Genomic DNA, 27,589 nt, shown 5'->3' with positions numbered 1-27,589 from the left:
ATCATAATGCAATTTCTGAGTTGGGAAGATTATTTTAATCGTTGATTTAAAGAATAAAAAGCCAGGTTGTCGTTGGTGAAAATACGTGAAAACCCAGGACTAACCTGGGAAATAGGGGATGTATGGTCACCTAAGCAATGAACATTATAACTTCCAGAGAAAAAGGCTGCATTTTTCTAGAAAAACTTGAACAGATGAATTGTAAAATTATGATCATCAGTGGGAAGCATATCCTTAGGTGGTCACACTGACTTCTGTATGTTGCTACTTGGAATCTCTAATATTCGAAAGTTTTAAGAAAATATCCTGAATCCTATTGTTTGTCTTTATGTGGTTGTGATTGATGATATTTTTGTAGTACAGACAACAGGGCCATCTTAGTTCATGCGCCCCCCCCCCTCGAATGCATGGGAGGGGGGCTCATGATAATAGAATCTGGTAATTTTCTAGTGTGTAAAGTAAATTGGTAGGCAAGTACTTCCAGCTGGTAGGGGGGCGCCTAGAAAATCACTTTGCCTGAAGCTACCTGATGCTGTTAAGGTTGCCCTAGCAAACAAATAACACCCTCTCCCACACAGTTTGCCTGATGAAGCACTATTTTGAAAAGAAAACTATATAATCTCCTCATCAAACTGCTTAAACTTTCTCTTGATCTGAATCCTGTAGAACATGTCTGCAACTATCTCAGAAGGTGTATTGCTGGGTTTCGACCATTCCTTCAACCTGTCAGAACTGAGTTGTTTTACTTGAATCATGGGAATTCCTACGGATGGAACTTATTAACTTAATTAACAGCATGAAAAATCGCTGTTGGGCTTTTACACTGCTGGCCACCCAAATTGCAACACCAAGAAAGACAAGAGATATCGCAACAATATTTATTTTGTAGATAACATGTTGACCAAGCATCAAATGATTAAATTTATAGACTTCTGTGAAGTGTGGTTCCTGCCAAAATCAGTAGCCAGAGTAGCCGCCATTGTTGGAGATCACCGCTGCCACACGCCTCGGCATTGATTCAAAGAAACTTTGGATGTGTTCTTGGGGTACAGCAGACCAAGCAGCTTCCACGCGTTGCCAAAGTTGATCTGGTGTGGCAGCTGGGGATGTAATCTGGGTCAATCGTTGAGCAACCATGGACCACATGTTTTCTGTCGGCGAAAGATCCAGAGAGCGAGCTGGCCAGGGAAGCAATTCAATCTGGCGATTGACGAAGAACCTTTGGACAATGCGTGCCACGTGTGGTCGTGCATTATTCTGTTGAAATATGGCTGTGGGCATGCCCTGAAGGTAAGGAAGGACAACTGGCTCCAACACCTCGGAGATGTAGCGCTGGCTTTTTAAAGTACCGGCAATGCGTACTAGAGGAGTGCGAGAGTGATATCTAATACCACCCCATACCATAATACCCGGTGCAGGACCAGTGTGGCGGTGCATAACGCAGCTGTTCAGCATCCTCTCTCCACGGTGTCTCCAGACTCGAATCCGACCATCGTGGTGTTGCAGACAGAAGCGTGACTCGTCAGTAAAGACAATTTCATTCCATTGTGCCGTCCACATCCTTCTTTCATCGCACCATTGGCGGCGGAGATGTCTGTGGTTCTGCGTCAAGGGTAGACGAAGCAATGGACGTCTTGCGGACAGACCACTCTGCTGTAAACGGCGTCGAATGGTACGCGCAGACACTGGATGATGCGGTACAGACTGAATGTGCTGTGTTATGGTTCGGGATGTGGCTGAGCGATCCGTCACTGCCATACGCACAATACGCCTGTCATCACGTGAAGTGGTGCACTGAGGTGGATGCGATCGAACACGTCGGTCCGTCGTACCCTCCTGCATCCAACGATTACATATCCGCATTACAGTTGTTTGGTTTCGTCCAACACGACTACCGATTTCCCTGAAAGATAATTCACAATCTCGGTAGGCCACTATCCTTCCTCTGTCGAACTCGGATACTTGATCAAAAGATGATCGCTGTTTTCTACGAGGCATAATTGATCGTTTTTTTGAAAAAACCACAAGAAAAACACAATTGCCGTACTTCAAATCGTCGAAATCTCCAAGCCTTAAATAGCGCTTTGAAGTGGCGCCACAGGCGCGCGTGATGTGCGTCTGCGCTGAAATTCTAATCATTTGCATATCTCACCTCCGCTAATGCATGTTGTAAATTTCATATTATTTGCATGCTTCCTTCAGGGTGTTGCATTTACGGTGGCCAGCAGTGTATTACTGTTTGGGATGACCACACTCCCTATTGAAGTTGTTTTACATATTTAATTTTGGTAGCCATATTTCAGACTTTTAAGTAGGGTTCTTAATTGCAAAGTATAATTGCCTTGTTTCACATGCTCATATTTTTTTTCAGTTAAATATATTATAATAAAACTATCATCCAGTTTTATCTAAATTGGTTTCTTACTTTTTGAGTTATAATGAGTTTTTTATTTGCTGCTCAAGTTATGGAAACCAGTGAATAAAAAACTTTTTACAGGCATTGTGGTTTCATTGTCCATACTGCTCAAGACGAGTTTGTTGCTCATGTATTTTATTGTGAGCCTTCATCGGGAGCCCTATGTAAAACTATTGAGGCTGCTTGCAAGGTATTACACATAATTATTCTATTTCATTTAAAATACTCAGAAATTAAAACTGCTGTACTTATGTATATGATAGTTAAAACCTTATTTTTGTTTCAAGAAACACAAATTATGTTATTTTATTCTCTAACATTTTTATGTGCTCTAATCAGCTCAATGGTAATGTGATCGAAAAGAAAACTACTGCAATATAAATTTAATTAGGGGTACTGTTTTCTTGGCTATGGGCAAGCATCCATTTCTGTGCACTCCCCCTTCCCCCTATAATTTTAAATAAACAAAGAGTGATTTTGCTGCCCCCTCCCCCTTCTGGTGCCTGGGACACTAAACTTGCTTGTTCTCTGCTAGTTATGTCCTGTTGAGGCTCATAAAAATGAGTGGCCTAATTATACAACAAATACTCAGTTATGCTAGAGACCAGCGGTTCTCAACCGGTGCTCCGTTGAGCCCCAAGGGCTCCTTGTGCACCTCCTGGAGGCTCCGCGGCAACTCAAGGAAAATAAAATGAATCAGTAAATTTGATAGATAAGTAAATAAGAGGGGTCTACAAGGTTCTGTTACAAAAATTATGTACGAAAAAGGGCTCTTCGAATCAAACAGGGCTCTGCCATAGAAATTATATACTGAAAAGGGCTCCACGAGTCAAAAAAGGTTGAGAACCGCTTCTATAGACAATTCTTGGGGGGGGGCGGTAGCCCAGGTCGATAAGATACTCGCCTAAAGTACCAAAGGATGTCTAGAGGTGTCGCGAGTTCGATACCCGGTTCGTCCTTGTCAGAAAACTTTTCTGACACAGTGGTACAACAGAAACGGCAACATGACCACAGAAAAAATTGCTACAGCAAGGAGTCCCCCATCGAGGGGTTAGCGCACCAACCTCACGATAAGTATAAAAAAAAAACAAGCCTTGCCATTCGGAATCGGCAATAAACTGTAGGTCCCGGTCTAAAATTAGTGAAAAAATCAAATCAATGAATGATTGATTTTTCCTTAAGGAACATCCAAGTTTTCATCATATTAAACTAATTTATATAAGTGGTAATAGTTATTATCAAATTTTTATCAAATATCTGGTGAATGATTGATGAATTTCATGATGTGTTCTTTTGTTTTCTTTTCTATCAGCTTCGCTATCAGAAATGTTTGGATGCTCACCGTAAAATCAATGAGAAACGTTACTCTGATGCGGTGGGAAATAAAGTGAGTGTGTATAAATTTGTATTTTGATCAGATGGAAAGTTTTGTTTTCCAACTAACCAGAATATTTCTGTTTTCCAAAGTTGTGCGCAGAGTGCAAAATAATAAGTTATCCTTTAGCTATTCCGTATGCCTTGAGTGTCACCATACTGCTATTTGACTTTTGTTTTGTGGTATAATTAATCTTTCATACAAATAGTCTGTTTAGCAGAGGCAAGAGAAAACCATCTTATGTCTCTGCCAGAACTGAAAATGTACAGTATAATTTTCTAGTTTAATGCGTTTTCTATATTAGACCTTATTGTTTTGGATTATCAAACTTGCTATATTTTATTATTACATGTTAAATTGGTGTCTCGACAACAGGCTCTATCAAGTGGGTGCATACTATTGCTTAGCTACATACTGCTCTGTAATCACATATTACATAGACAGTAAAAGTCTGTTATGATGAGTACAACTTATAACGAGAATTTGCTATTAGGAGTAATTCGCAAGTGATTGTCAACAACTGATGTTAAAGATACAAAAAATATTCGCAAGTTATTTATGAATGAAAATCGGAACACATTTGCTATAACGACAACAGAAATTCTCAAATATTATGTTTTCTTTTCTCCTTTCTTTAAGAATTATACATGAAATGTAAAAAGTGACCTTTTTTAATCTCTTCATCCTATTCACAGGTGTTTATAAATGGGGCATGTCAGTGTCTTTCAATAGATAAGAGGACAACATGCTGTATCTTTTCCTCTTGTTATCTATATAAGAGGTGCAAAAACACAAAATTTTATCTGTAGATGTATTGGTTGGGCAGGTGGTTCAGGACCACTTGTCAGGTTTTGACATTATTTTTCTGAAAAAATCCTTTCCCTCCCTTCGTGGAATCTTCCAAAATTGGACACAGGACTTGACTGTAATATTATTCAGGGCTTTATCTGGACACAAAGTAAGAAGGTGTGTTAATCATTTTCTCGATTGTAAGTTGTTGTTTTTGCCAGATCTTGCTTTTTTTTAGTCCAAAATTGCATGAGTGAGCTAGTTTCCAATTTTTTAGAATTTTTTTGCTATGGAAAGAAAAAGAAAAAGTTTAGCAATTGAAACAAAACCTCAAATTCCATTCAAATGTGAAAAAAGTAATGAAACAAAAAGTGGAATCGTGACAAAATTCTGGCTTCCATCATCAATTTGTTTTTTTTTTATACAATTAACATTGCATATGCATAAGCAATTAACTCTAAATGCATATTTCAGCAAAATTAGTTCAAAACAAAAGGAAAAAGAACGTAAATTTATCTAGTTCCCCCCCCCCTTTTTTTTCTACAGTCCAGAAAACTAAAATTTTGTTTTATAACAATTCATCTTTTACGATGAGTCTTCCCTTTAATTGTGAACTGTCATTATAATGGACTTTTACTGTATGTGCAGTGTGCACTCTATACACACACACAGGTACACACTCATGCATCTGTTGCTATCGACTCAATCAGTGATATTCTGAAACAGTTGAATTGTGAAAATATTGTATTTGGTTTTCCACTACCTGATCTCTCTAATATTGTCTTGCACATCTCAAACTGTGTACTCAAGTTGACTTTTATGACCATGCTTTTGCTATAAGCCACGGTTGGCCAAAAGCTTATCCACGGGTCACTGTTGTTTGTGTTGGCTGCAGCATAGATTCACAGTCTGGGCCACATGTGAATCTGTGCGGCCCAGACTAGGTAAAAATACTGTGCATTAAATAAAATGTGTGATCATTATTTCACCTATTGGGTCTAACAGCAGACTTCTTGATCAACAAATTACTCTCATTGTTTCTGTTGACAAAAATAATTTACTATGTTCTCACCATACTATTTTTTTCAGCACACAAATTGCTCTATTTTTTTCGGCATCCTTGTTAGGCAGGGGCCTCTTTATTAGTAGCTGAATGCATATGTGGTGTTCTGCTCACTGTGAAGAAACTTTCCTTAAGGGGATGCAAACTCACAATGACACCTTGAAACTTCTGACTAGGCTACGGAGACCCAAATAATGCCTAAGGGCAAAAATATGTCATATTTGATAGAAGAGTTGATATTGTGCTGTTGACTGAGAGAAATTCACTCACGGATACAATGATAAAATCATTGGCACAAATAATCATTTGTGTATTCATCTTTAAATTTTGTCATGTTAGGTTAGTGACATTCCAGGTTGCACCAGACTGGCTCTTCTGAACCACAATGAATGAATGGCAATTTGCCACTGGACATCCTGTTGCCAAGATCTCTTCCAGCTCAGCTTCCTGGCAGAATTCGGAACATTTTATTTTGAGTCAGAAAAGAAAAATAAAACATACACAATTTTTACGACATATTTTCCCTGGACAATTGGGCACTGTCGCGATTAAAAAATTTTGTGGTGATTACATACGAGATGGGGTTGGGAGTTGGAGAAAAGTTCCAGAGTTTTGTTAAGAAGGATGAATGTACATATATTAGAATGAAGGTACATTTTAGAAGCAATTAGAGGGGGGCCCATGCCATCTCATCTGTTACCCTGCTCTTACCATATTATATACATAGGATACAACAAACAAACAACACGAAAATCTTATTGTATAATATAAAATATCCATCGGAGCGAGCCATCTCACTTAACATCTTGTTGGTGAGCAGATGGGTTTGATAACTTGTGGTATCAGTTTTATTGGGTTGAGTTCACTCGCTCTGGTGGATCTGATGAAAATATACGAAATAAAAATATTGTGTGTAGAATATATACAATTAGGGATTACCCGTGCCATCTCGCTTAGCACCTTATTTTGTGAGCAATGTGAATACGACAATAACTTCTGAACTACAGATATTCTGGTTAAAGAAGGTAGCTCACGTACAGTAGAGTGATAACTGCAAGTCTTTAATCATAAAAACAGTGATATGATTGTGCATATGAAGAAGTGGAGGAGTTCAAAGCCCAGGGTGAAAGTTTAACAACTTAATTACTCATGTTTTCCTCATTGCTTATGGTTATATATTATACATCTGTGAGTTTCCCTGAGTAAATTTACTGGTGTGGCTTTTACGCCGGACATTGTAGCTGACCATCATGTTGGCCCATAAATAGGAAGAAGTTGGCCACCCCTGCTATAAGCTTATATTTATATTCTATCCAGTACAAAATCATATAGCTATTTTATGACCTACATATCACATAAGAAGTCATAAAATTTAATATTAAATGAGTTTTTTGGGAAAATATGGCATTCAGATGTTTTTCATTAATTTTCAGGGCTTGGCTACTACCATACGAAGTATTTTGGGCAGTATAGGTCGTTTAGCTAAGACTGCTGACACATGAACAGGATGAGAACATTTGCCATTAGTGAAACTTTATCCAGCCATATTTTGTTTTGATTTTTATTGTAAACCGTGACGTTGTGTATGTATATTACTGTAGAGTTATTTAAATTTTCACTATGCAGCTACTTTATTATTGTTTGCCTTTCTAATAGCTGAATCCTCTCATAGTTTATTAGTCTGAAATGATAATAAACAAATGTGAAAAATGATGGTAGATTAAAATAGCTTTCCAATTTTATATCAGATTTTAACCTTCATTGAATTTATTTATTTTTTGAAAAACTGCAAAGTTAGTGCATTTATATGTGAAGCAAATTTATCATTTTATTTTAAATGCATTCTGTAAGCAAATCTTTTGTAGGCAATAAATTTACTTTTTTTTAATTTAAATTATTTTTGTATTTTTTTCACCTTTTAATGTAACGATAACAATATGTGAATTAAGAACAAGGGAAGTATCTACAGAAAATTATACACTTAGGATATGTTTTTAAAAGATTTTGAGTATTGTGTTTTTTTTAGATTATTCAACAGGAAAAATTGCTTTGTTTGATGTTTGTATTTTTTTAAATATTGATACTTACTCTGCCAACAAAATTTCAAATACAAGAGAAAATATGTTTGAAACCATGTTTTTGAAAAGAAAAAAACTTTCTAGATCAGTGTTCTTCAACATTTTTACACCTGTGGACTGGTGAAAATAGTTGAAAAATTTCACTGACAAGCAAAAATAGGATAAATAATATGCAGACCTGCTGATGAATAATGCAAATGAAAACTAACGAAGAGATGGCACTTTCTTAATTAAATATAAAATTTCTGTCTATATGAATTGGGCAAATGTTTTGCAGACCGGCAAGAAATCCCCATGGATCTGCTGTTGAAGACCATATAGGAAGAAAGTTACAAAGAAATACAAGTTCACCTGATGTTCCTCTAAATGACAGTATGTACAGTCACAATATTCCACAATTTATGGAAGTCAGTTTTTATTGAATGCTGAATATTTATATGATGAATATTTTTAGGTATTGTATGAATAAAAACACTAGATAAACAGTAGGATAATCAATTTTTCCGATCAGCCAAATATGAAACATCAAGACATTTACAATAAGTAAAATATTGTTACTGACATTTATTTCTTTACCATTTACATTGTTTTGTTGAATTGTATAGCAAGTAAAATCATTGATACACATAAAATGTATTATTAATAGATTTGAATTTTGATGAAAAAATAACTTTAATATGCATTAAAATGCATGAAGTTTTATGTTATGAGGTTCATATCCTTTCCTTTCACTGGGATGTATTTTATATTCTCTGTGTGTTTAAACGGTGCCTTAAATTCTCACCTTACACAAGTAATTCATAATAATTTTTTAACATGCTGAAAATATGTCTGAGCAGATTATAATGTTTAAAAATGAATGGAAAAGCAACTGTATATGTTTCTTATTAATGTAAAAAATTTTAATATAAAAAACCTATGTACACAATAGCTTTTTTATATTATTCTTAGAATGATTCCTTGGTTATTTGAATCATTCTAATAATTTTTGTGGTGAATTATGACTGTACATTCTCTCAATTATGGGACCATGAGAAAATATTTTTTTTTCTGTACCCAAACAAAAAAAAATTATGTATGGAGTAGTTTCAATTTTTTCACAATGAAAATAGAGCTTTGTATGTAATATGCATTATGTGAAAATGAAAATTTCAAAGTAGTCATCTAGTAAGAATTTTCTGATAAACATTTGCATTGTCGAACCACTTTATTAAATTCAAATTCAAAATAGAAGATTAAGTTTGATCAAGATTTAGGTTATTAGTCTTCACACATACATATGTTCTTAAATTCATATGAAATGGAAATTTTACTGTTTTATTGATTGGTTCATTAATTCTACAACTGCACAACAAGTCAGACATTCAACTTGCAACAAAAGCAAAATTATATATTTTTTCCTATATTTTCATAGTGTCATTTAATTTTTCTTGTGTGTAAGGTCAGTTCACCCTCTTCATGCAAGTGTTCATTAGCTTTGGTTGCTTCTCCTTATAAAAATAGTGTCATGCTTCATCAATGACACTATGATCAGTCTGCTATGTTAATTGCTAATGGACAGTAAGAGCACAGGCAAAGGGTTAAAATACAAAAATTATTTTAAAATGAAGATGGGATCATTTATATTAGCTATTTAAAAGTTTTTGAGCTTTACAGTTTCAGAAAATTTATCTTGAAAAATACTGAATCAAAACATCTCAGTGAAGTGCATAAGCTTTTTTAGCATAATTGATACATCTTCATTGATACATTAATTTTATTTTATCATTTACATAGCCTCTCACTTGAAAATTATTTTATGCCAAACATATTTTTTATAGATGGAATTTATTATTTTTTAAATGTTGTTAGAAGCCATACAAGGTGAATGTAACTTGTTCTGCAAAATGAAAGGGGGTGATAGACGGGTGGGGGTGATGTTGTGCAAAATGATGGAGGAGTCCAAGTGGATCATGAAACACCCTACCAACCCTGTCCTACCTCAAACCATTTCAAATTATGGTGGATAATCGATTATGGAAAAAAAAATGCATTGCTTCTGAAAAAACCCAAATTTGTGAGGTTCATGAAAGACCTATATGAAAACTAAGCACATATTTAGAAAGAGCAAAAAAACCTATAAAGTGAAACTAATTTCATAAAAATATCTGGATTTAATGGTGAGCTACAAGCACTAAAAAGATTGTCAATGTTCAAAATTGAATTGTTGCCAAAATTTTTCATCACCAATTATGCAAACACCTTTCTAGCTACAGTTGGTCAAATTTACCAAAAACTTGTCCATTGCACAAGCTTTCAAAAGAGCCTACAATAAACCATATCAGTGATTTAGTCTTTTGTTTGCAATACATCACTGAAATCTGTGTTTGTCAAAGTAATTTTAGTAGGGTTTGGCGAAAATTCAGTTTTTCACTTCACTTCAATCTCTCAGTGCCTGAGATATCCTGTAGATAGAGGTAATGTCACCTTATAGAATTTTTTCTGAAAAATCAAATTGTCACCAAAATCTGTATCCGCCAATCCCAAATTTTTGTTACATATCTACTTCCACACTACTGATTTCAGTGATGTATTGCAAACAAAAGACTAAATTTCTCCTGAACCAGAACACCAATATAGTTTGTTGCAGGCTCTTTTAAAAGCAGTGGAGTGAGCAAGTTTCAGTTCATTTTTGACCAATTTTAAGTAGAAGGGTGTTTGTGGAATTGGTGATTGAAAATTTTTTGTGACAATTCAATTTTGAACTTTGCTAATCTTTCAGCACTTGTAGCTCGTCATTAAATCCAGATATTCTGATTAAAATTATGTCGCCTTATAGAATTTTGTCTGTTCTTTCAAAATATGTGCTTAATTTGCATGTAGGTCTCTCAAAAACTTCACAAATTTGAGTTTTTTCAGACTTGATACATTTTTTTTCCATAATCAAAAATATCCACCATAACTCAAAAATGGTTCAAGATATGACAGGGTTGGTAGGGTGTTTCATTTGGGCTCATCTATAACCCTCTTTTATTTAGTAGAACATGTCAAGTTCACCCTGTATATTACATGTGTCACTGCTTAATTTTTTAAAACTCTATTTCTTGTTACCAAAGAAATAAACAAAATTGAATGTATACTACTTTTACAAGCAAATGATGCAAACTACTTGTTAAGTTCTTTTGTGTTTTTGGTAGAGCAACCACATGTAGAAAGTATATTCCATTTTTTTACCATTCCTACTTCAACTGTATGTTCAAAAATAAATGCTCGAACTGCAATGAATTTTTTACTTAATTTCTAAAGTATGTAAATTTGTTGAATAGAGTAAAATATTAATGGCCACAAAACAGTTTAAATGGTATTAGAAGTAGAGGCTTTATGTAGGGTGAATATTGTTAACCTTTCACTGACAAGACAAGAAATAGGAAAATAATTTTAAATGTTTGGATTGTTGAAACATAAATATGATACATTATTCATGAAGTATTTCATCTCTCCACGTTCATTTTTCTTTGGGTATGTTGCTAATGGGATACGAAAATTACATAGCTTATTTCGTAATGCAAAGGAAAAACATGTATTTGTGAGTAGTATTGGCATGTGGTTGTAAAGATGTTCAGATTGAAATTAAGAACAAATGCCTAGTCCAGTAAAAAGAGTGTTTTGTGATGCACAGATTCTTATTAATGCTTTAATATGTTCTGTGAGCATCAGAAGTGGAGCACCATTTCTGTAGTAAACGGTGATTAAATCAATAAATTTTGATCACGTATGTGATAAGTGTTAGTACAGTAGTTAAATGTCCATTAAGCCATTTTACCTAATGTAGGAAAAGATTAATAGAGTTAATTACCATCTTAAAAATAGAGTCCTTACTAACATGTTAAGTGTGTATAATCAATTTGGTTTATACACAAATTTTTGACAAAAATTTTGGTTATGAATATAAATTTGTTATGCACATTTTTTGCTGTCCTGCACCTGCAAATAATGGAATATAGACATGATATTCTATGAAATTATTTTGAATATATATCATAGCTTCTATATACATTACAGTTACTACAACAACAATGTTGTAATATATTTTTGTCTGATGATGTGTGATTGTTGTTTTTGATTTCATATGTACCTAATATTAGGCATAAAAAATGTGCCCTGAATGTGTAAATATGTTTCAACATGTGCTTTACATACCCAGATATGTGATAGTTTTCCTCCTTGAAGCAATGATTATCTGAGATGCAACTTGATAATAAAAAGCTTCTTTTTTTTCTGAAGTATTTTTCCATTAATCTTCAAAAACTACCTACTTCAGAGCACCTAAAAAAGTGAAAGTTATCTTACCAGTATCCGAAACAGAAAGTTGTTTATCCTGGCTGATGTTTGTTTCCTGTGATTTCCTATTCTTGTGACATAAATTTGAGGTGGCTTTCTGCACCACAGCAAGTGATAACATTATTTCTTATTTATGTGCATTTCAACACTGCATGTGAATATCTATTGCAAATTTTTTTAAAAATAGCAATGACACTTTGACACATGATCTGTTAATGACTGAAATCGCCATACCCACCAATGTTAGCATCACACTATATTGCCATACTGTGCAGTTGAAACAGATTCTCACAGGGCAAAAAATCTGGAGGGAATGTTAGCGACGAGTCAAGATCATGTGCAGTCATTCTAATAATAGTCATTCAGATAGTAATTATTCCTTGGGTGGTCTTTCAAAAAGCAAGACATGATCCAAGATGAAAAAAATTCCATTTTTCCCTTACATCAAACTTACTTGAGAAAAAGAAACTGGGTCCATACATTTATCTTCTTTTCACACACATGTATTCGCACACACACACACACAATCCCTTGGCTATCTCTATTTCTTTTTTTAGTGAAAAACAACCCAAAATAATATATTTTTCATCAATGTCTCTAAGGAACTGAATAGAATGCTAGTAATACCCACACAAAAGTTTCTGTTCGTGTGTATGACAGTTCTGGTTATAATAGTTTATAATAGTCATCAACCATTTTCAATAAATTGTTGGATGAAGGTCTCCCCTAAATTTTTCCATTCTATTCTGTCTAATGCTTTAGCCATCAAGTTGACTACAACCACTTTTCTGATCTTGTCAATCTTGCATTGGGACGCCCTCTCTAATGTCGTAACACCACAAGGGTACCAGTCCAGAATACTTGTGGTCCATCTGTTGTCCTGTCTTCTTGCAATATGTCCAACCCTATTTCCATTTTAAACATTTAATTCTTTCCATGATATCATATACCTTTGTGTGGCTTCTTATCCAAGTGATTTGTTTTCTGTCGCTCTTTATGATGATGCCCAACATATATCTTTCCATGCTTCTTTGTGTTGTCTGTAGCCTTTGTATCGTCTTGCTAGTGAGTGTCCATGTTTCAGCTCCATAAGTCAGTGCTGATGCGCATGGGTTAAACTCTTTTCTTTTCAGGCATAATTTCATGTGCCTCTTCACAGAATTATACAGTTTTTGCCAGAAGTGCTCTATCCGACCCTGATTCTTCTGTTTATTTCATTAATGATTCCACTGTACTTGGTAATTTCTTGTCCCAGGTATACATAGCTTTCTACTTCTATCTCTGTGCTGAAAAGCAGGCTCTTCTTTTGAAAGTCAAAGGAGTTGAACATCTCTCCTCTTTAGTCTTTTGCAGATTCATTTTTAATCCCACTTGAATACTTGCCTTCGCCAGTTCTTGTGTCATTTCTTCTAGTTCATCGGAATTACTGATGTTAATAACAATGTCATCTGCAAAATGGTTGAGAAATTCTCCATTTATTTTAATTCCTTTCTCATCCCAATCCAGTTTTCCGAATACTTGTAAAATAGTGATAAAGAGTTTTGGTGAGATAGTATCACCCTGTCAGACTCCTTTCCCAAGTTTAATCTTTGCTTTTTTTTTATCTAAATGAATATTTGCAGTTGCTTTGTCATATACTTTCTTAATGATATTGATGTATGTCTTCTCTAGTCCAATTTCATCTAGAGCTTTAACAACAGCAGATGTGAAGACGGACTCAAACGCTTTCTCAAAATCAATGAACTCCATCACAATAGCAACTCATATTCCTTGTGTCTCTATGAGTTCCCTGATTGTTTGAATGTGATCCACTGTACTAAATCCCCTTCAAAAACCTGCTTGTTCTTTTGGTTGGGCTTCATTCAATGTGGATTCAAGCCTATATGCCAGCACTTTGGTCAATATTTTATAAATTACTGATAAGACTGGTTGGTCTATAATTCTTTTAATAATTTCTCTAATTATCCTCTTTGCCGCCCTTTTTGTAAAGAGGAACCATCATTTCATTATTCCAATCTTCTGGCACATCTGATTTTGGGAGACAATTTGTGAACAAAGCAGCTAGGATACTGGCAAATTCTTCTCCAGCTTCTTTAACAATATCTATTGAAATCCCATCTTCATTCCTGGGCATTTCCCTTTTTTCATACATCTTATTAACCTTGTAGACTTCTTCTTTCCGCAAAGGTGCTACTTGTAAAAATTCTGCTCTATTCTCTTTTTTCTGCTCCCTTTCCTCTGTTCCAATCCCATTTTTCATGTTTGCACTGAGTATTATAAAACTCAACAATATTAATAATTTTATTTCCTTCTTTTGTGATAGTTCCATCTTTCCTTTTTCGTGCAAAAATCGCCTTTCTTCCAACCATAGGCATACATAGAATTTTCTCAGGGGGTTTAAGTTTTTTCCTGCAAAATAACACTGTAATCTCCGCTTAGGGGGGGGGGGGTTAGAACCTCAAACCCCCCCCCCTTTTGCATATGCCAATGCTTCGAGAACACAGCTTTCATTTTGCTGATTTTTCTGCCTATTATCTTCCAGTGCTTTCCTTACAATATCGCAATTGAACTTCCTGGCATCTGGAAGTAATTTGCTTTTGCACTGTCTTAATAAGTTCTGCATATTCCACTTTTGATTTAGGGTCATTCTTCTTAATCTGAAATTCTCACCGGTCTTTCATCAGTTTCTTTGTTTCTTCTTCACCAGTTTGATTTATTTTTCTCTAGCAACTTCTTTTGCTATTTCTTTTAGGGTAGTGGTTAAATTTCTGTTCATCGAGGTGACATCTTGTCCATCTTCAGTGGTGGTATATAATAAATCAAATCGGTTCTTGAGCTCTAACTGGAATTTATATCAATGTTCTTGAAGGTTTGCCATATCAATGACAATTTTTGTATTTTTCATAAGTTTTGCTCTTTCCATTCTAGTGTTAAGCATTATTCTACATCTCACTAGTCGATGATCGCTTCTTATATTGAATTTGTTGAGAACACTGCAGTCTTGGATCATATGCTTCTTATTAGATAGGATGATGTCAATCTCACTTGTTCCAGTTGGGCTTCTCCACGTCCACTTTCTTTGGGTTTTTTCTTAAACAAATTCATGATGCATAACTGTTCTTGCAAATTTGACGAGTCTGTTTCCTCTGTCGTTTTGTACACTGTAACTATGACTTCCAATGGAGCTTTCACCATTTCTTCTCTCTCTAATTCTAGCATTGAAGTCACCCATTATTACTTGGATATGATGGTTTCCTTTACTATTCATATTTCATCAAATTCTTCATAAAAGTCTTCTACTACTTCCTCAGAGTAGCTTGTTGGTGCATAGACTTGTATAATCTGTATCCAATATCTGCTCGATATTTGCATAACCAACTTTGCAACTCTATCAGAGTACAGATGTTCAAATAGCATGCTTTAATTAATTTAGTCTGAGTAGTATCAAAAAATTTTAATCCATACCAAAAGATTACTTACTCATTAGCAAATCTGTCAGTAACTGATGTCTTGAGTGTCACATGTTTCTGAGTGCTATGGGAGTATTATTTTGTACCTACTGAGCACCAAAAGTCATATCAGGTATATTTTGCCCCTCAACTTGATCTTTTCATCATGTTTTTTGGTTTCTTTCTATTATTGTACCTTTTGAAATTCCAAACTATATTAACTAATCATACCCCCATTTGAAACTATATAAAAAATATTTGCATGGTTATGTTAAAGTTTGTATGAATATGCAAGCAGATATTCACACATGCATCAATAAACAAGTTGTGTTGAAATCATTTTTGAAAATGCCATCATTCAAATCATATTTTAAGGTTTTTTTTACACATAAATTATTGCGAATAATTATTCATATCATCAGTTCATATGACACCAAACTGTATGGAAAATGTAACATGATATCAAATTCTCATAACAATACGCCTATAAGCATAGCATTCTCTTGTGATAGTTAATGTAGAAAAACCCAGTTAGACAGGTTTGCTCAAAATGATCACACATTAAAATTTTGAAAAAAAATTTTTATTAACAGTATATACATAGCAATCAAAAACTGGTATAATGAAATGATTAAAATAAAATTAAGACTTGGTTATTACAATTAATGCAAATAAGTATTTAAAATTTTTTTTATTTTTAGATTGATAGAGAAACTCTATATATATATATATATAATTATTTTTAAAATTATTGGTTAGTATGAATACAAAATGTTGAAACCAATTAAACTCAGCAGAATTATGTTTTTGAATGTATCATATTTTCCTGTGTCTAATCTGCTGATTCTAATATGCTAAAAAATATTGGATTTTCTTAGTGCAGATTATATACTACTGTTTTATCTATACAGGGTGATCATAAAATAACATTGCTGATATATGAGTTCCTAGCAGCCACAGAAATCAAGGAATTTGGATGAAATTCGAGATATAGGTGTTTCAGAGTATACGCTCGAGGATGGGGGAAAAAATTAAACCCTTGCTCTTGCAGTTATGGCCACAACAAAAAAATTTCAAAAAATTCGAATGGCAACACCCATTTTCATACATTGCAAAATGATGAGCATATCAAGAAAACATACATGGCACTGGAACGATACCTGTAGCACCATAAATGTGGGTGCACGACACAGACAAAGAAAATCTCACCAAGGGGTTGGTGTGCTAGACGCTCGTTCAGGGACTTCCAAAGATTTGAAGAAATTCCCCAACGGAGCATCTAGTGCACCAACCCCTTGGTGAGGGGTTAATAGCATATAGGTTTCAACTGAAAGATCAAATTTTCTTTATAAAATAATTAATTTATTTAGAAAAAGAACTTATTGATTACTTCAATTATTAAATCTGCTTTTGTTGATGATTTTGAAAAACAGATAAGAACATGAGGAAACATGTTCCAATGTAATCATAAAAAAATTTTAATCAAAAAATATATTTTATTAGCTCCAAACTTCCAAAAAAGGGAATAGGAGAAATTAATTGGCCAGATGACTGGTTAAGATTCAATTATTGATGAGTGAAATTTTGACATGTAGATTATACACTGCAGAAAACTATACGATGGTATTCTTTTCTATAAGTTTTGAAATTGGCATCTGAAGATTATATGCCACTGCAGATTATATGCATAAAATTACAGTAATAAAGTGCAAAAAACATTCCTTAATTATACCTTTTGTCTTTGTTTCTACGGTTTGACTGCCTGCAATATTTTAAATGTAAATTAAAAACAAATATTAACACTCTTGATGATGTCTGTGTCCAAGCATTTCATGGAAATTATTAAAATTTTAAGCAACAGTCAAATTCTGCCATAACAAGCTTCCAGATATATTGAATGAAATTTTTGGTCCCATCATATTCCCTATACCTATGTATCAAGAAGTATGAAAATTTGATACAATGAATTTACCTATGTGTTCAACTTCGTGTTTTTTTATGTTTCATAATTTTTCCCTCTAAATAATTTTGAACCCTTGAAACCATCCATGTTTCACCAATTTCATGTTTGTCAGACAAAAGAAAACAGGAATGTACCAATGTCTTCAGGTAAATGCAACTGGTTTTTTTATCTTTGCGCCCTTTTCTTCATCTTCCAAGCGAACATCCATGGAAGGCAGATACAATTTCCTTTCTTTCATCTTAGCCATGTGGCTAATATGTATTATTTGCTATGGGTTTGCACTTAGTGCTTTCAATTTCAGGGATTGAAAACTTTTAACTTCTTGATTTGTTATGAGTGAAACTTGAATTTTAGTGTCAAAAAAGAGTTCTATAGTTACATTGAACATTTTATTTTATTTTTTGCTTTTCTTAACTGCAGAACTTATTCCAAGAAATATGATAATACCATGTTTGAGAGAAAAATACTCTACAGAGCCGTGAATTGATTGAACTGCTTTCCACCCATCATTTTTTTATTTCATGTGTAACTTCGGACAATATATTATAAGCTGTGGCCATCGTTATTGGTGAGAACCTGACAAAATTTAACAGAGAACTTCTTTCCGCTGGTTGCGAATAGTGTCCTGAGTCATTTCACACCAACTTCCTGCAATATGTGAACATGATTATTTAGACTTAAATATAGAGATGAATGATTCTAAATAACTTAGAATTGTGACTAGAGATCTATTGTACTGGTTTTTTTTTTCTTTTATGCTTAGTTTGAATAGCTCTGCCCCTTTTTCTATGGTAAAAGGTATAGTTTCCACCAAGAGTAGAGTGAATGCAAAGTAAACAAGATAAAAAAAAATTGTTGTAGTAATTCATTCCATTGTTTTTAAAAAAATATCAATATAGAGCAACTTTTCTCAATGTATGGCGGAACAGAGGTGTTCTATGAAGGTGGGACTGGTGGCCTGCAAATAGACTGATAGTTTGATTCTAATTGAATGAAAATTGTTCAGTTGTCTGCCACGAATATCATATTTACATAAGCTCAAGTACATGAAATAAGAATATGTGATGCAAGTTGGTGGTCTGTCGAATTGTTTCAGATGTTTCACTGGTACTTGAGTTCAGAAAGGTTGAGAAACACTGCTGTAGAGGGATTTATTATGGTAAAATATGAAATTATATTCATAGGATTGAACAATAAATTAAAGGTGATTTTGAACGAAGTATAAAAAATAGCATTTAAATTACCAGATAAATTTATCATTATAAAGAAAGGTTTCATTGTATGCTAATATGTAATACTGAAATATTTATCCGAAACAATTTTTTTCTCCAACATACCAGGAGCAGTAAGTTTGCATATTGTAACAAAATCTTTCTTAACTTTAATGGTGTGTTTTTAACTGAGAAATCTTAATGTTATCATAATTTTAGAAAACAGTGATTTGAAAGAAGATCAAGTACACACACAAAACACACACATGCATATATATATGATTGCACTCCGAAATGTCACTGGGCAGTAAAATGTGTTTGGCTTTAAAAAAAAATAATAGGTTTAACATAAACAAAAATAGTTACACTAAATAATATATAATATATGAAATACAAATAATGTGTAGAGATTCATGAAAAAAGTCTGTTTTTGGTGATGGTAATAATGAAATCTACTTTTTATGAAATCACTGTAATACCAAACATCCTGGATTCCAGCCATAGATTTATGCAAAATGTCAAATTTTTCTATTCCCAAATGTAAACAGGAAAAAGCTATAGTCAATGTAAAAACAAATGGGATAAAATACATCTTGGTCTCTGAAGAGTTCCTGCTTTTTTCCTTGGTGAAAAACTAATTACTGTGCCCACTTAGGAAAGAAAATCAGTGCACCGTTCACATCATACGTTGTCAAACAGTTTGTGACTAAATACTGGAAAAGTCCTGAGAGCTATACTTAGAGCTATTCTGGCACAAGTTTTCAGTCTTTCTGTCTCCTTAAAAATTAACAGTTCAGGATGACAAACTGAGGAACTTCAAGATTCCTTAATACTTGATATTGTGAAATGACGCAAAGTAGGCAGTATAACTATAAAAAAAGAGATTAAAAATGTTAATTATCATCATTTATCAGCACATAAGATGCTCAGTTAACAAGTGCAATTATAAAAGTAAGTTGGCCGTAATAGTAACTTAATAGTAAATAATAATACGAATACATGTAATCATAACAATAAATATTATATACATGTATATACTGGAATTAATATAGCAAATATATACTTTTCCTTTGGTAAAATATCTATTTTTTGTTTATTATTCACAAAATGTTCTGATTTCTTATATAGCAGCCTATTTTAATAAAATTATAGTTATTTCTTGCTATATGATATTAGATAAAAGTTCATCTGCCATACTAAAAAACTTGTTAGAATAGTGTTTCATTTTGAAAAGGTGTAATCTGCATTTGTGAAAATTAAGCCATTGTACCACTAATAAATCTATTAGTTATATGTTTAGATATAGGGGTGAGTACCCTAAAAATACTACATTTAAATTAAGGGAACGTCTCTTTGATTGGAAAGAACCATAAACATTTTGAATCTTTTGCTTACATGGAATGCATCAAGGCACCAAAGAATCAGAGCAGCAATTATAGGATACATCTGGGAGAGGAAAAAAAAGTTTTAGAATTATATATTTTTACAATAAAATTTCTTGTCTTTTATATTCATTTTCTGCATGCATATTTTTTTCACTTACCCTACTATATGACAGGGCAATAAAGGATATTCCCAATCCGGCGAGTACGAAAATCTCAACTGATGTTAAAACAAGCCATGGCATGAAGAGCTGTCTTCTGGCCTGTTTAAATAAAGATTTTATGTGTATTTTAGTGAGATAACATGATTTTCATTCAAATGAGAAAATAAATTCTAGTTGTATAAGGGTATTGTAGTTGCATTATGCTGCAAATTACAGGTTAAAGAACGATTGTGTATAGAAGAAAACTTACTGAAATCTAAATATCAGTGTGCATATAGAATCATGCAATTAGAAAGTAAGTTATTCAAAAGTATTTCCTAAAGTAAAATTTTAAAAAAGGATCAAATTATTCTGGTAGGTTGTTCTTATTAAATCTACCTTCCAGTTTTTTATTTAAAAAATGTTTTCATTAATTCTTTTGTGTTAAAAATGTGTAGTTTCCCAAAAAAAATATTTTGTTTACTGCCCCCCCCCCACACTCAGAAATCTTTTCTCTCATCACCCCCCTCCTCAGCTATCTTACATTGTATTCATCCCCCTCCTCCGTGGGGGTGACATTACCCACTTTGGAAAACACTGGCTTAATGTATGGATGAATGTGATCAGTTAGGAAAACTTTATTATGTAAGTAAAGCAATGTCATTCAGTTTCAAAAAGTTTTATAATATTAATTATGTCAAGTTCTTACTTGCCGAATTCCTGCAGCCAAGAAAGCTGTAGCTAATAAAATAAGGATGGAAAATATGATGGTTGATGCTGATAAGATAACAGAACCTGTGAAATGAGGAAAACAAATTCAAATTGTCTCTCTGTTCAATGAATATTATCACTGAAAAAATTTAACAAATGAACATACAACATAAATATAAAAATAGTTTAATCTTCCATTCCTTTAGTTTTACATAAATGCTTTAATAGTTTTTCTTCAAAAAACGTTATTAAATAAACAATTTTTCCTACCAAATAAAAAACTATTATAAACATCCAAATAATAAAAAAGGGTAAGAGAAAAGTTTATTTTAAGCCGGGATTACGCTATAAAAGTTTGATAAAAGATCTTTTATAAAACTTGAGAAAAACAACCAATAAGCCTATTGGTCAAATTCGCTTGAATGTGAGGATGGAAAATATGGCATTCGCTTGAATGTAACTGATACACTTATTGGTTGCATTTTTCAAGTGTTATATAGGAGGACTTTTCTAAAACTTTTATAGTGTAATCCCGACCTTAACAACACCGCTGTAGTGGTCGAGTGGTCATAGTGATGGACTCGCATCGTGAGGATCCGGGTTCAAACCTCACTGGTGCCACAGTGGTGGTCGGCTGAAGTTGGTTTTCTGTGGTTTCCAACTTCAAGGTGCGAATGCGAGCTGATCTCTCGGTTAAAAAGTCTCTCCACAGAGAGCAACAGGCCTACAAAGTTACAAATGTTCAATCATTACACTTCACTCACAATTTGAAGTATAGATGGCAGCACTGCAATATCAAACACAACACTAGCTACACACTCAAACTGTTAGGTGCACTCACTTTGTCCCAGACTCTGCCACGAAGCTGGGCTGGAAGAGATCTCGGCAACGGGATAAATCTGGTGGCAGAGCACCTGGCATTCATTCGGCCTTAACAACATTTAAATTTTCAAAAACATGCAAAGTTGTTTCCAATCCATATGGATTTCATTTATTTGAATAGTTAATTACAAAATATATGTAGGTCTATATCATAAATACACAGGCTATAACAGGCGAATTGTCTAATGAGGTGGCAGAAAAAGAGACAAAAATAATGCCCATAACAAGTATGATTATAATTTATACCAAAATGCAACAACCTAAAATTAAGCAAAAAATGAAAAAATTTAAAACATTTTCAGAATGAGAAAATACAGTGCTCATAAAAATATGGTTACCATCTAAGAACAGAGATAGCTTCTCAATTTTTCCTACTAGTGCATATAGGCCTATTTCCGGGAGGGGACAATTTTGGAAATGGTAGGTCAAGAATATTAAATTAGAATGGCAAGAGGGCAGCAAAATTTGGATAGCACACATTCATCAAAACCATAAATCTACCTCTGAACAGTCTATCTTGATTGTTATGTGAAAATATTACGTTAAGTTTACTTTATTAACTAAAGCTATATGAAGTACTATGTTATTAAGTACAATCATTACTAAGTACCATAGCACTTAGAATGATTGGTGGTCCAGTGATTGTAAAATATGAACAATAAAGCAGGAATTTAATCAATATAAAACTGACAATTCTATGCTTGTGATTGGTGAATGATGCTCTTCTTCCTGGAGCAGGAGAACTCTGTTCTAATCACTAACTAATGCACTAATTTTTTTTCTATAATTTTTTTTTTCATAAACTGAAATGCAAGGTTTTAACAACTGACTGTTGCAAAGATGAATTTTTGGAAAGAGAAAATTCAACTGCCTTTGCAGAAAACCCGAAGGGCATTTACCCAGAAAGTGAAAGGACGTAGGTTCGTTTCCCCGCAAAGGCAGTTGAATTTTCTCTTTCCAAAAATTCATCTTCGCAACAGCCAGTTGTTAAAACCTTGTATGGATAGCAGAGAGTGTGATGTCATCTTTTTCATAAACTGAATGGTCTCGACATTCTAGAGCAGTGTTTCTCAAAGTAGGCAATATCACCCCCTCGGGGGTGATGAAAGCTACGGGTATAACATAGGATCCTATAGGTTAGCTTGAGTTGAGGGGAGTGATAAAAGAAGAAAAAAAAATTGAAGTTGTCGATGGAACAGAAAGTTTTAAAACTGTTCCAGAGGCTTTTTCCTCTGCATGTATGAGACAGGACTGAGTTGACCACATATAAGGAGACACCCATGAAACCAACTGGGTAGTGTACATAGCATAAAATAAAAAATATCTTCAGTTTCCTCATCTACCTTTAACTGCTCAATCATCTGTGAACAATTCACATGATATTGTACAAATTAAATTCTAAATAAAATAAATCATGTGACTTCTTGAAAACTTATATACTGCAATTTGCAGCAAGATAATGATTCCTCAACAAATATGTTTCAAACTCCTTTATCTTGATATTCCCTTTGTTTGATTTTCCCTTAACTGAAAAAAATAATGAGACTGAAAAACAAAGATGGAATTTTTTTTGCACAGCCAAAGTGTTGAATTCTCATTTATCCATGTGTGATTGATGTACATGTCAGCCCTCAGTGAGTTTTTTAATGCTTCTTAATATTTAATAAAACTTATTCTGAAATTTTGTGCAGCACTTAGAATGAATTAAACGGTTTTCCATAGAAAACTATAGAAACCATAGGAAATCATGATTTGACTAACAAATGTGATTCCAGAACAAATTATTTTTGTTAGCCAAAGTATTACCATAATCTCAAAATTGATCAAATTACTCATCCATAGTGTAGATTGTTTTAAGTTAATATTGTGTTTTAAACAAATATTAGGAAAAATTTACCTCTATATGATAGATGTTCATAAAAACTGTAAAAATGCACTGTATCAACATATGCAAGACTCAACAGACTGTATCCTGAAGCTACAGCATGGAAAAGCTAAAAAGATAAAATAATGAATAAACAAAATATCAAAAATAGTATTGAAATAAATTCCACTTACTCCTCTTTGAAACAAAATTATACACAAAAACAGCGTAGAAGAAATTTCATTGAGAAATGGTGCAGGATCACTCCTGCTCCGAGTTTCCCAAACTTTTTATTCCATCACCTGCTTTTTCAGATATTCCGCCCTCCTAACTCAAGCCAACCCATAGGATCCTATATTACAACCATAGTTTGTATCTTCTCCTCCGGACCATTCCATCACCCCCAGGGGGCAATATTGCCCACTTTGGGAAACACTTATACAGTGTTTACAAGGCTGTACAAACTTAACAGGATAATTTTGGATTCATGCTTTCCTCAATAAGGATTCAAAGGAAAAGATGAAGTTACCTCATTAGATTATGAAAAGGTCATGATAGCAATGTAATGAAAAAAGAGTATTAAAAATTTATCTTACCTTTTCATAAAGTTTTAGTGAAAACAGGAAAAATTTCAAAATATATATATATTTTATGGCGAATTTCTCACTAAAATAAAAACATATGTTTTGAATGTGAATTTATTGAATTGGTGAAGAGTGTGAAAATTGTATTTTCATACTCTTGATTCTGTTTGTTTAGATAGGTGATTTGAATTATCTAGAAATAGAGCCCAAGACTATCCATCTTTGAATTTTTTTTCCAACTCGTGGTCATTGTATACCCCATCTGTGAAGTCATCTTCAATTGGGTGATTTTGTACTGAATTTTTTTATAGCACAATCATTAACTGCATCCTCCAAATATGTAGTATAATGTGTACGAGTACAAATTTTGCATTGATCTAACTATTGGTTGCAGCTGTAGAATGCTCTTGATAGACCAACTTATTTTATGTTAACCCTGTATGTCACTAATTTCACACAACATAATTAACACATTAGCGATGAGGAAAGACATTTTTTTTTTGTTCACCACACATTGGTGGCTGGAGACATGAGCGGAACAGATATAACTTACAGCGGAACTGATTCCCTATAATATGATTTTCACGAACATTTCTATTGTTGAAGCACAGACACACACACATTAATATTTAAAAAAATATTTTTTCTCATTTCTATAACCATGAGTGCCTGGAGCGGCCACACCTGTTGCACACCTCTAAGGACAGCTCTGCAACTATAATGCAACAGTATATATGTTACTGACCGAAGTTGGCCAATTTCGTTAAATATTAACCAGGCCAATGCCCGAATTTCAGGCTTTGACCAGCCAGTTCAGTGCTGTTGTGGTGGGTTGGTAAGACATGAAATCAGAGATGGAAAGAGTTCAGGGTGCACAGACTTTTGCCCGAGTGGCATGGTGGTGAGATACTCGTCTACCACCGTGAAGGTTGCTGTCACAGTCTCGGGTTCGAATCCAAAGGGAGGACATAGATAAGATATTTTCCCTAACGAACTTGAGGTGACCACCGATAGACAGTGCATTCATTTCCAACCCATCTCATTAATGGCAGTAAATTGCAATATAGCGATATGGCCAGAGTTGGTGTTTGGTGAAGTAGCCAGTTCACGAAGTGGCTAGAGATTCAGGGCCAAAGTCTGTTAAAAAAAGACATGATTTGCTGTCATAACACTGCTCAAAACAATTAGGGAGCACATGGTTTTAACAAAATTACGCAAAGATGTATACCGATAAGTAACATAAAATGAATCATCCATAATTTAAAGCCTAGCAGGAAACGGAAGAAGAAAACTTCATATGCAAATCAAAGTTCATGACGTCAAAAACCAGAAAAAGGAGATAAGGGCAGAAATAGGGATGTTGCAGAAACGTCTGTTTTACTGCCGTAACTGTGAAATTCGATTGCGCAGTATTTTTTTTTTGAGACAAGGTGACTTGAGGATGTCTCAACAACGTGATTTACCGGAATCCATGGCATGGCGTGTTATAGGCAGACTGGAATCCGGGCAAACACAACGTAGTGTCGCGGACGCTGTTGGAGTCGCCAGAAGTGTTGTTGCAAGGCTGTGGAATCGATTCCAAGAAACAGGAAATGTTAGACGTTGACCAGGGCAAGGTCGGCCACGCGCCACTACAGCAACTGATGACCGGTATGTACGGTTAATAGCCCGTCGAAACAGAACAGAGAATGCTACGCAGCTGCAAAGACTGTTGCTCTTGGCAACAGGACGAAGGGTGTCCAGCCAAACAGTACGTAATCGGCTTCATGAGGGAGGGCTCTATGCACGCAGGCCAATGGTCTGCATTCCGTTGACCCCACGCCACCGTGCGGCCCGAAGAAGATGGGCTGCTGAACATCGAGATTGGGAGCAACATGATTGGAGCCAAGTGCTGTTTACAGACGAGTCCCGATTCAGTCTGGAGTGTGACACCCGACGTGTTCTGGTATGGAGGGACTGGGGCACTCGAAATAACCCCGCATTCGTTCGTGAAAGGTCACAATACAGACGAGCTGGTTGGATGGTATGGGGTGGAATCAGCATAGGCGGACGTACGGATCTGCATATCATTCGGAATGGCACTTTGACGGCCCGAAGGTATGCAGACGAGATACTGCGACCTCATGTCATCCCTTACGCTGGAGCCATTGGAGATTCCTTTGTTTTCCAGGATGATAATGCCCGACCGCATAGAGCTCGTCTGGTGGAGAACATGCTTGAAGCTGAAACAATAAAGCGTATGGAATGGCCAGCGTGCTCTCCTGGCCTGAATCCTAGCAGGACGACGCATTGCTGCGCGACCAAGGCCGCCTGTTACCGTCCGAGACTTGCAGATTGCACTTCTTGAGGAGTGGAACAGTATTCCCCAAAGTCTGATCGATAACCTCATCGCATCCATGGCAAACAGGTGTGCAGCAGTCTTAGCTGTTCGAGACCACACGTCCTATTAAAACTCATGCATCATGTCTAAACAGTACTTTTTTTTAATCGTTTACATGTAACCAAATTGTTGCCCTAAATCATCTTTTCATGTTTTTGCCATATTTTCAAAGAATTAAAGCTTAATTCCAAATTTTTTTCCGTCTTTTTTCTGTATTGCGCATTGATACGCATGTACTATCCATTGTATGCCAATACGTGGCTGTCTCGCACGGTTTTCTTCACTTTTTTGTTTGCTCCCCTATTTGTTTTGAGCAGTGTACTATACAGGATGCATAGGTAACAGGTCAAATGACATTTTACTGGTGAACCGTTGATCCTTGAGACATACTTAAATACGAATAAACTGTTTTACCCTGCTGTTTTTCCTCAACTTCCCTCTATTTTTCGAATTTGAATATGTCAGCGAATATTGCACTTAGAAACGTGTAATTTTTTAATTGGCATCAGGAGATACAGGGCAACAACTTTCTAATAGAGTTTTTGGGTACATGGGAACAGTATAGAAAGCACTAATTTTTTTTATTTTAATAACTATACAACCCTTGCAACATGAATGGCATATCTGAGTACTACAAATTATTTTGATACTTTTTCTAACTGGAAGTATGCCTCTAGGATGAACGGTTCGCCAGTAAAATGCCATACGCCCTGTTACCTATATGCACCTTGTATATAGCCATGTATCGCCCGTTGTCAATGAAAAAATGAATTCGGTGCCTACCGGACTGCCTTACATTGAAGGCAGTCTATTAAACAATGTTTGTGCCTACCGGACATCAAACATTGGCCAGGGATCTCCATCCACTTCGCGAATCAGCCGGTCAAAGCCTGAATCATTTCTACAAATCGAACTTTAGCTAAAACTCTCGGCCAATTCGTGAAGTGGCCGGACTTCGATCTTTGGCAGCAACATATTT

General features: G+C 34.6%; 2 protein-coding genes across 3 annotated transcripts in view; one reads left to right on the top strand and one right to left on the bottom strand.

Moving 5' to 3' along the window:
* Window positions 1–7,385, top strand: part of LOC149085556 (protein Fe65 homolog) — an 85,673-nt gene extending 78,288 nt beyond the window's left edge. For both annotated transcript variants that reach the window (XM_089233625.1, XM_089233626.1), the window contains 3 exons: window positions 2,498–2,606; window positions 3,729–3,803; window positions 7,077–7,385. In XM_089233625.1, coding sequence (XP_089089751.1) covers window positions 2,498–2,606; window positions 3,729–3,803; window positions 7,077–7,145 — 253 coding nt within the window. In that variant the 3' untranslated portion in view covers window positions 7,146–7,385. The remainder of the gene's footprint in view (window positions 1–2,497; window positions 2,607–3,728; window positions 3,804–7,076) is intronic.
* A 10,241-nt stretch (window positions 7,386–17,626) lies between these two features.
* LOC149085555 (uncharacterized) overlaps window positions 17,627–27,589 on the bottom strand; it is a 28,746-nt gene continuing 18,783 nt past the window's right edge. The window contains exons 2-6 of the mRNA XM_089233627.1: window positions 23,680–23,776; window positions 20,899–20,984; window positions 20,208–20,309; window positions 20,060–20,110; window positions 17,627–19,533 (exon numbers count right to left, since the gene is read on the bottom strand). Coding sequence (XP_089089753.1) covers window positions 19,450–19,533; window positions 20,060–20,110; window positions 20,208–20,309; window positions 20,899–20,984; window positions 23,680–23,776 — 420 coding nt within the window. The 3' untranslated portion in view covers window positions 17,627–19,449. The remainder of the gene's footprint in view (window positions 19,534–20,059; window positions 20,111–20,207; window positions 20,310–20,898; window positions 20,985–23,679; window positions 23,777–27,589) is intronic.

The sequence above is a fragment of the Pholcus phalangioides genome, unplaced genomic scaffold, assembly GCF_987345545.1.
Source record: "Pholcus phalangioides strain wild (caught in Gottingen) unplaced genomic scaffold, Ppha-v1.0 ptg000007l_1, whole genome shotgun sequence".
NCBI classification, from domain to species: Eukaryota; Metazoa; Arthropoda; class Arachnida; order Araneae; family Pholcidae; genus Pholcus; species Pholcus phalangioides.
Note: the sequence above shows the minus strand (reverse complement) of the source record. Positions and strands in the feature narration are given on the sequence as shown.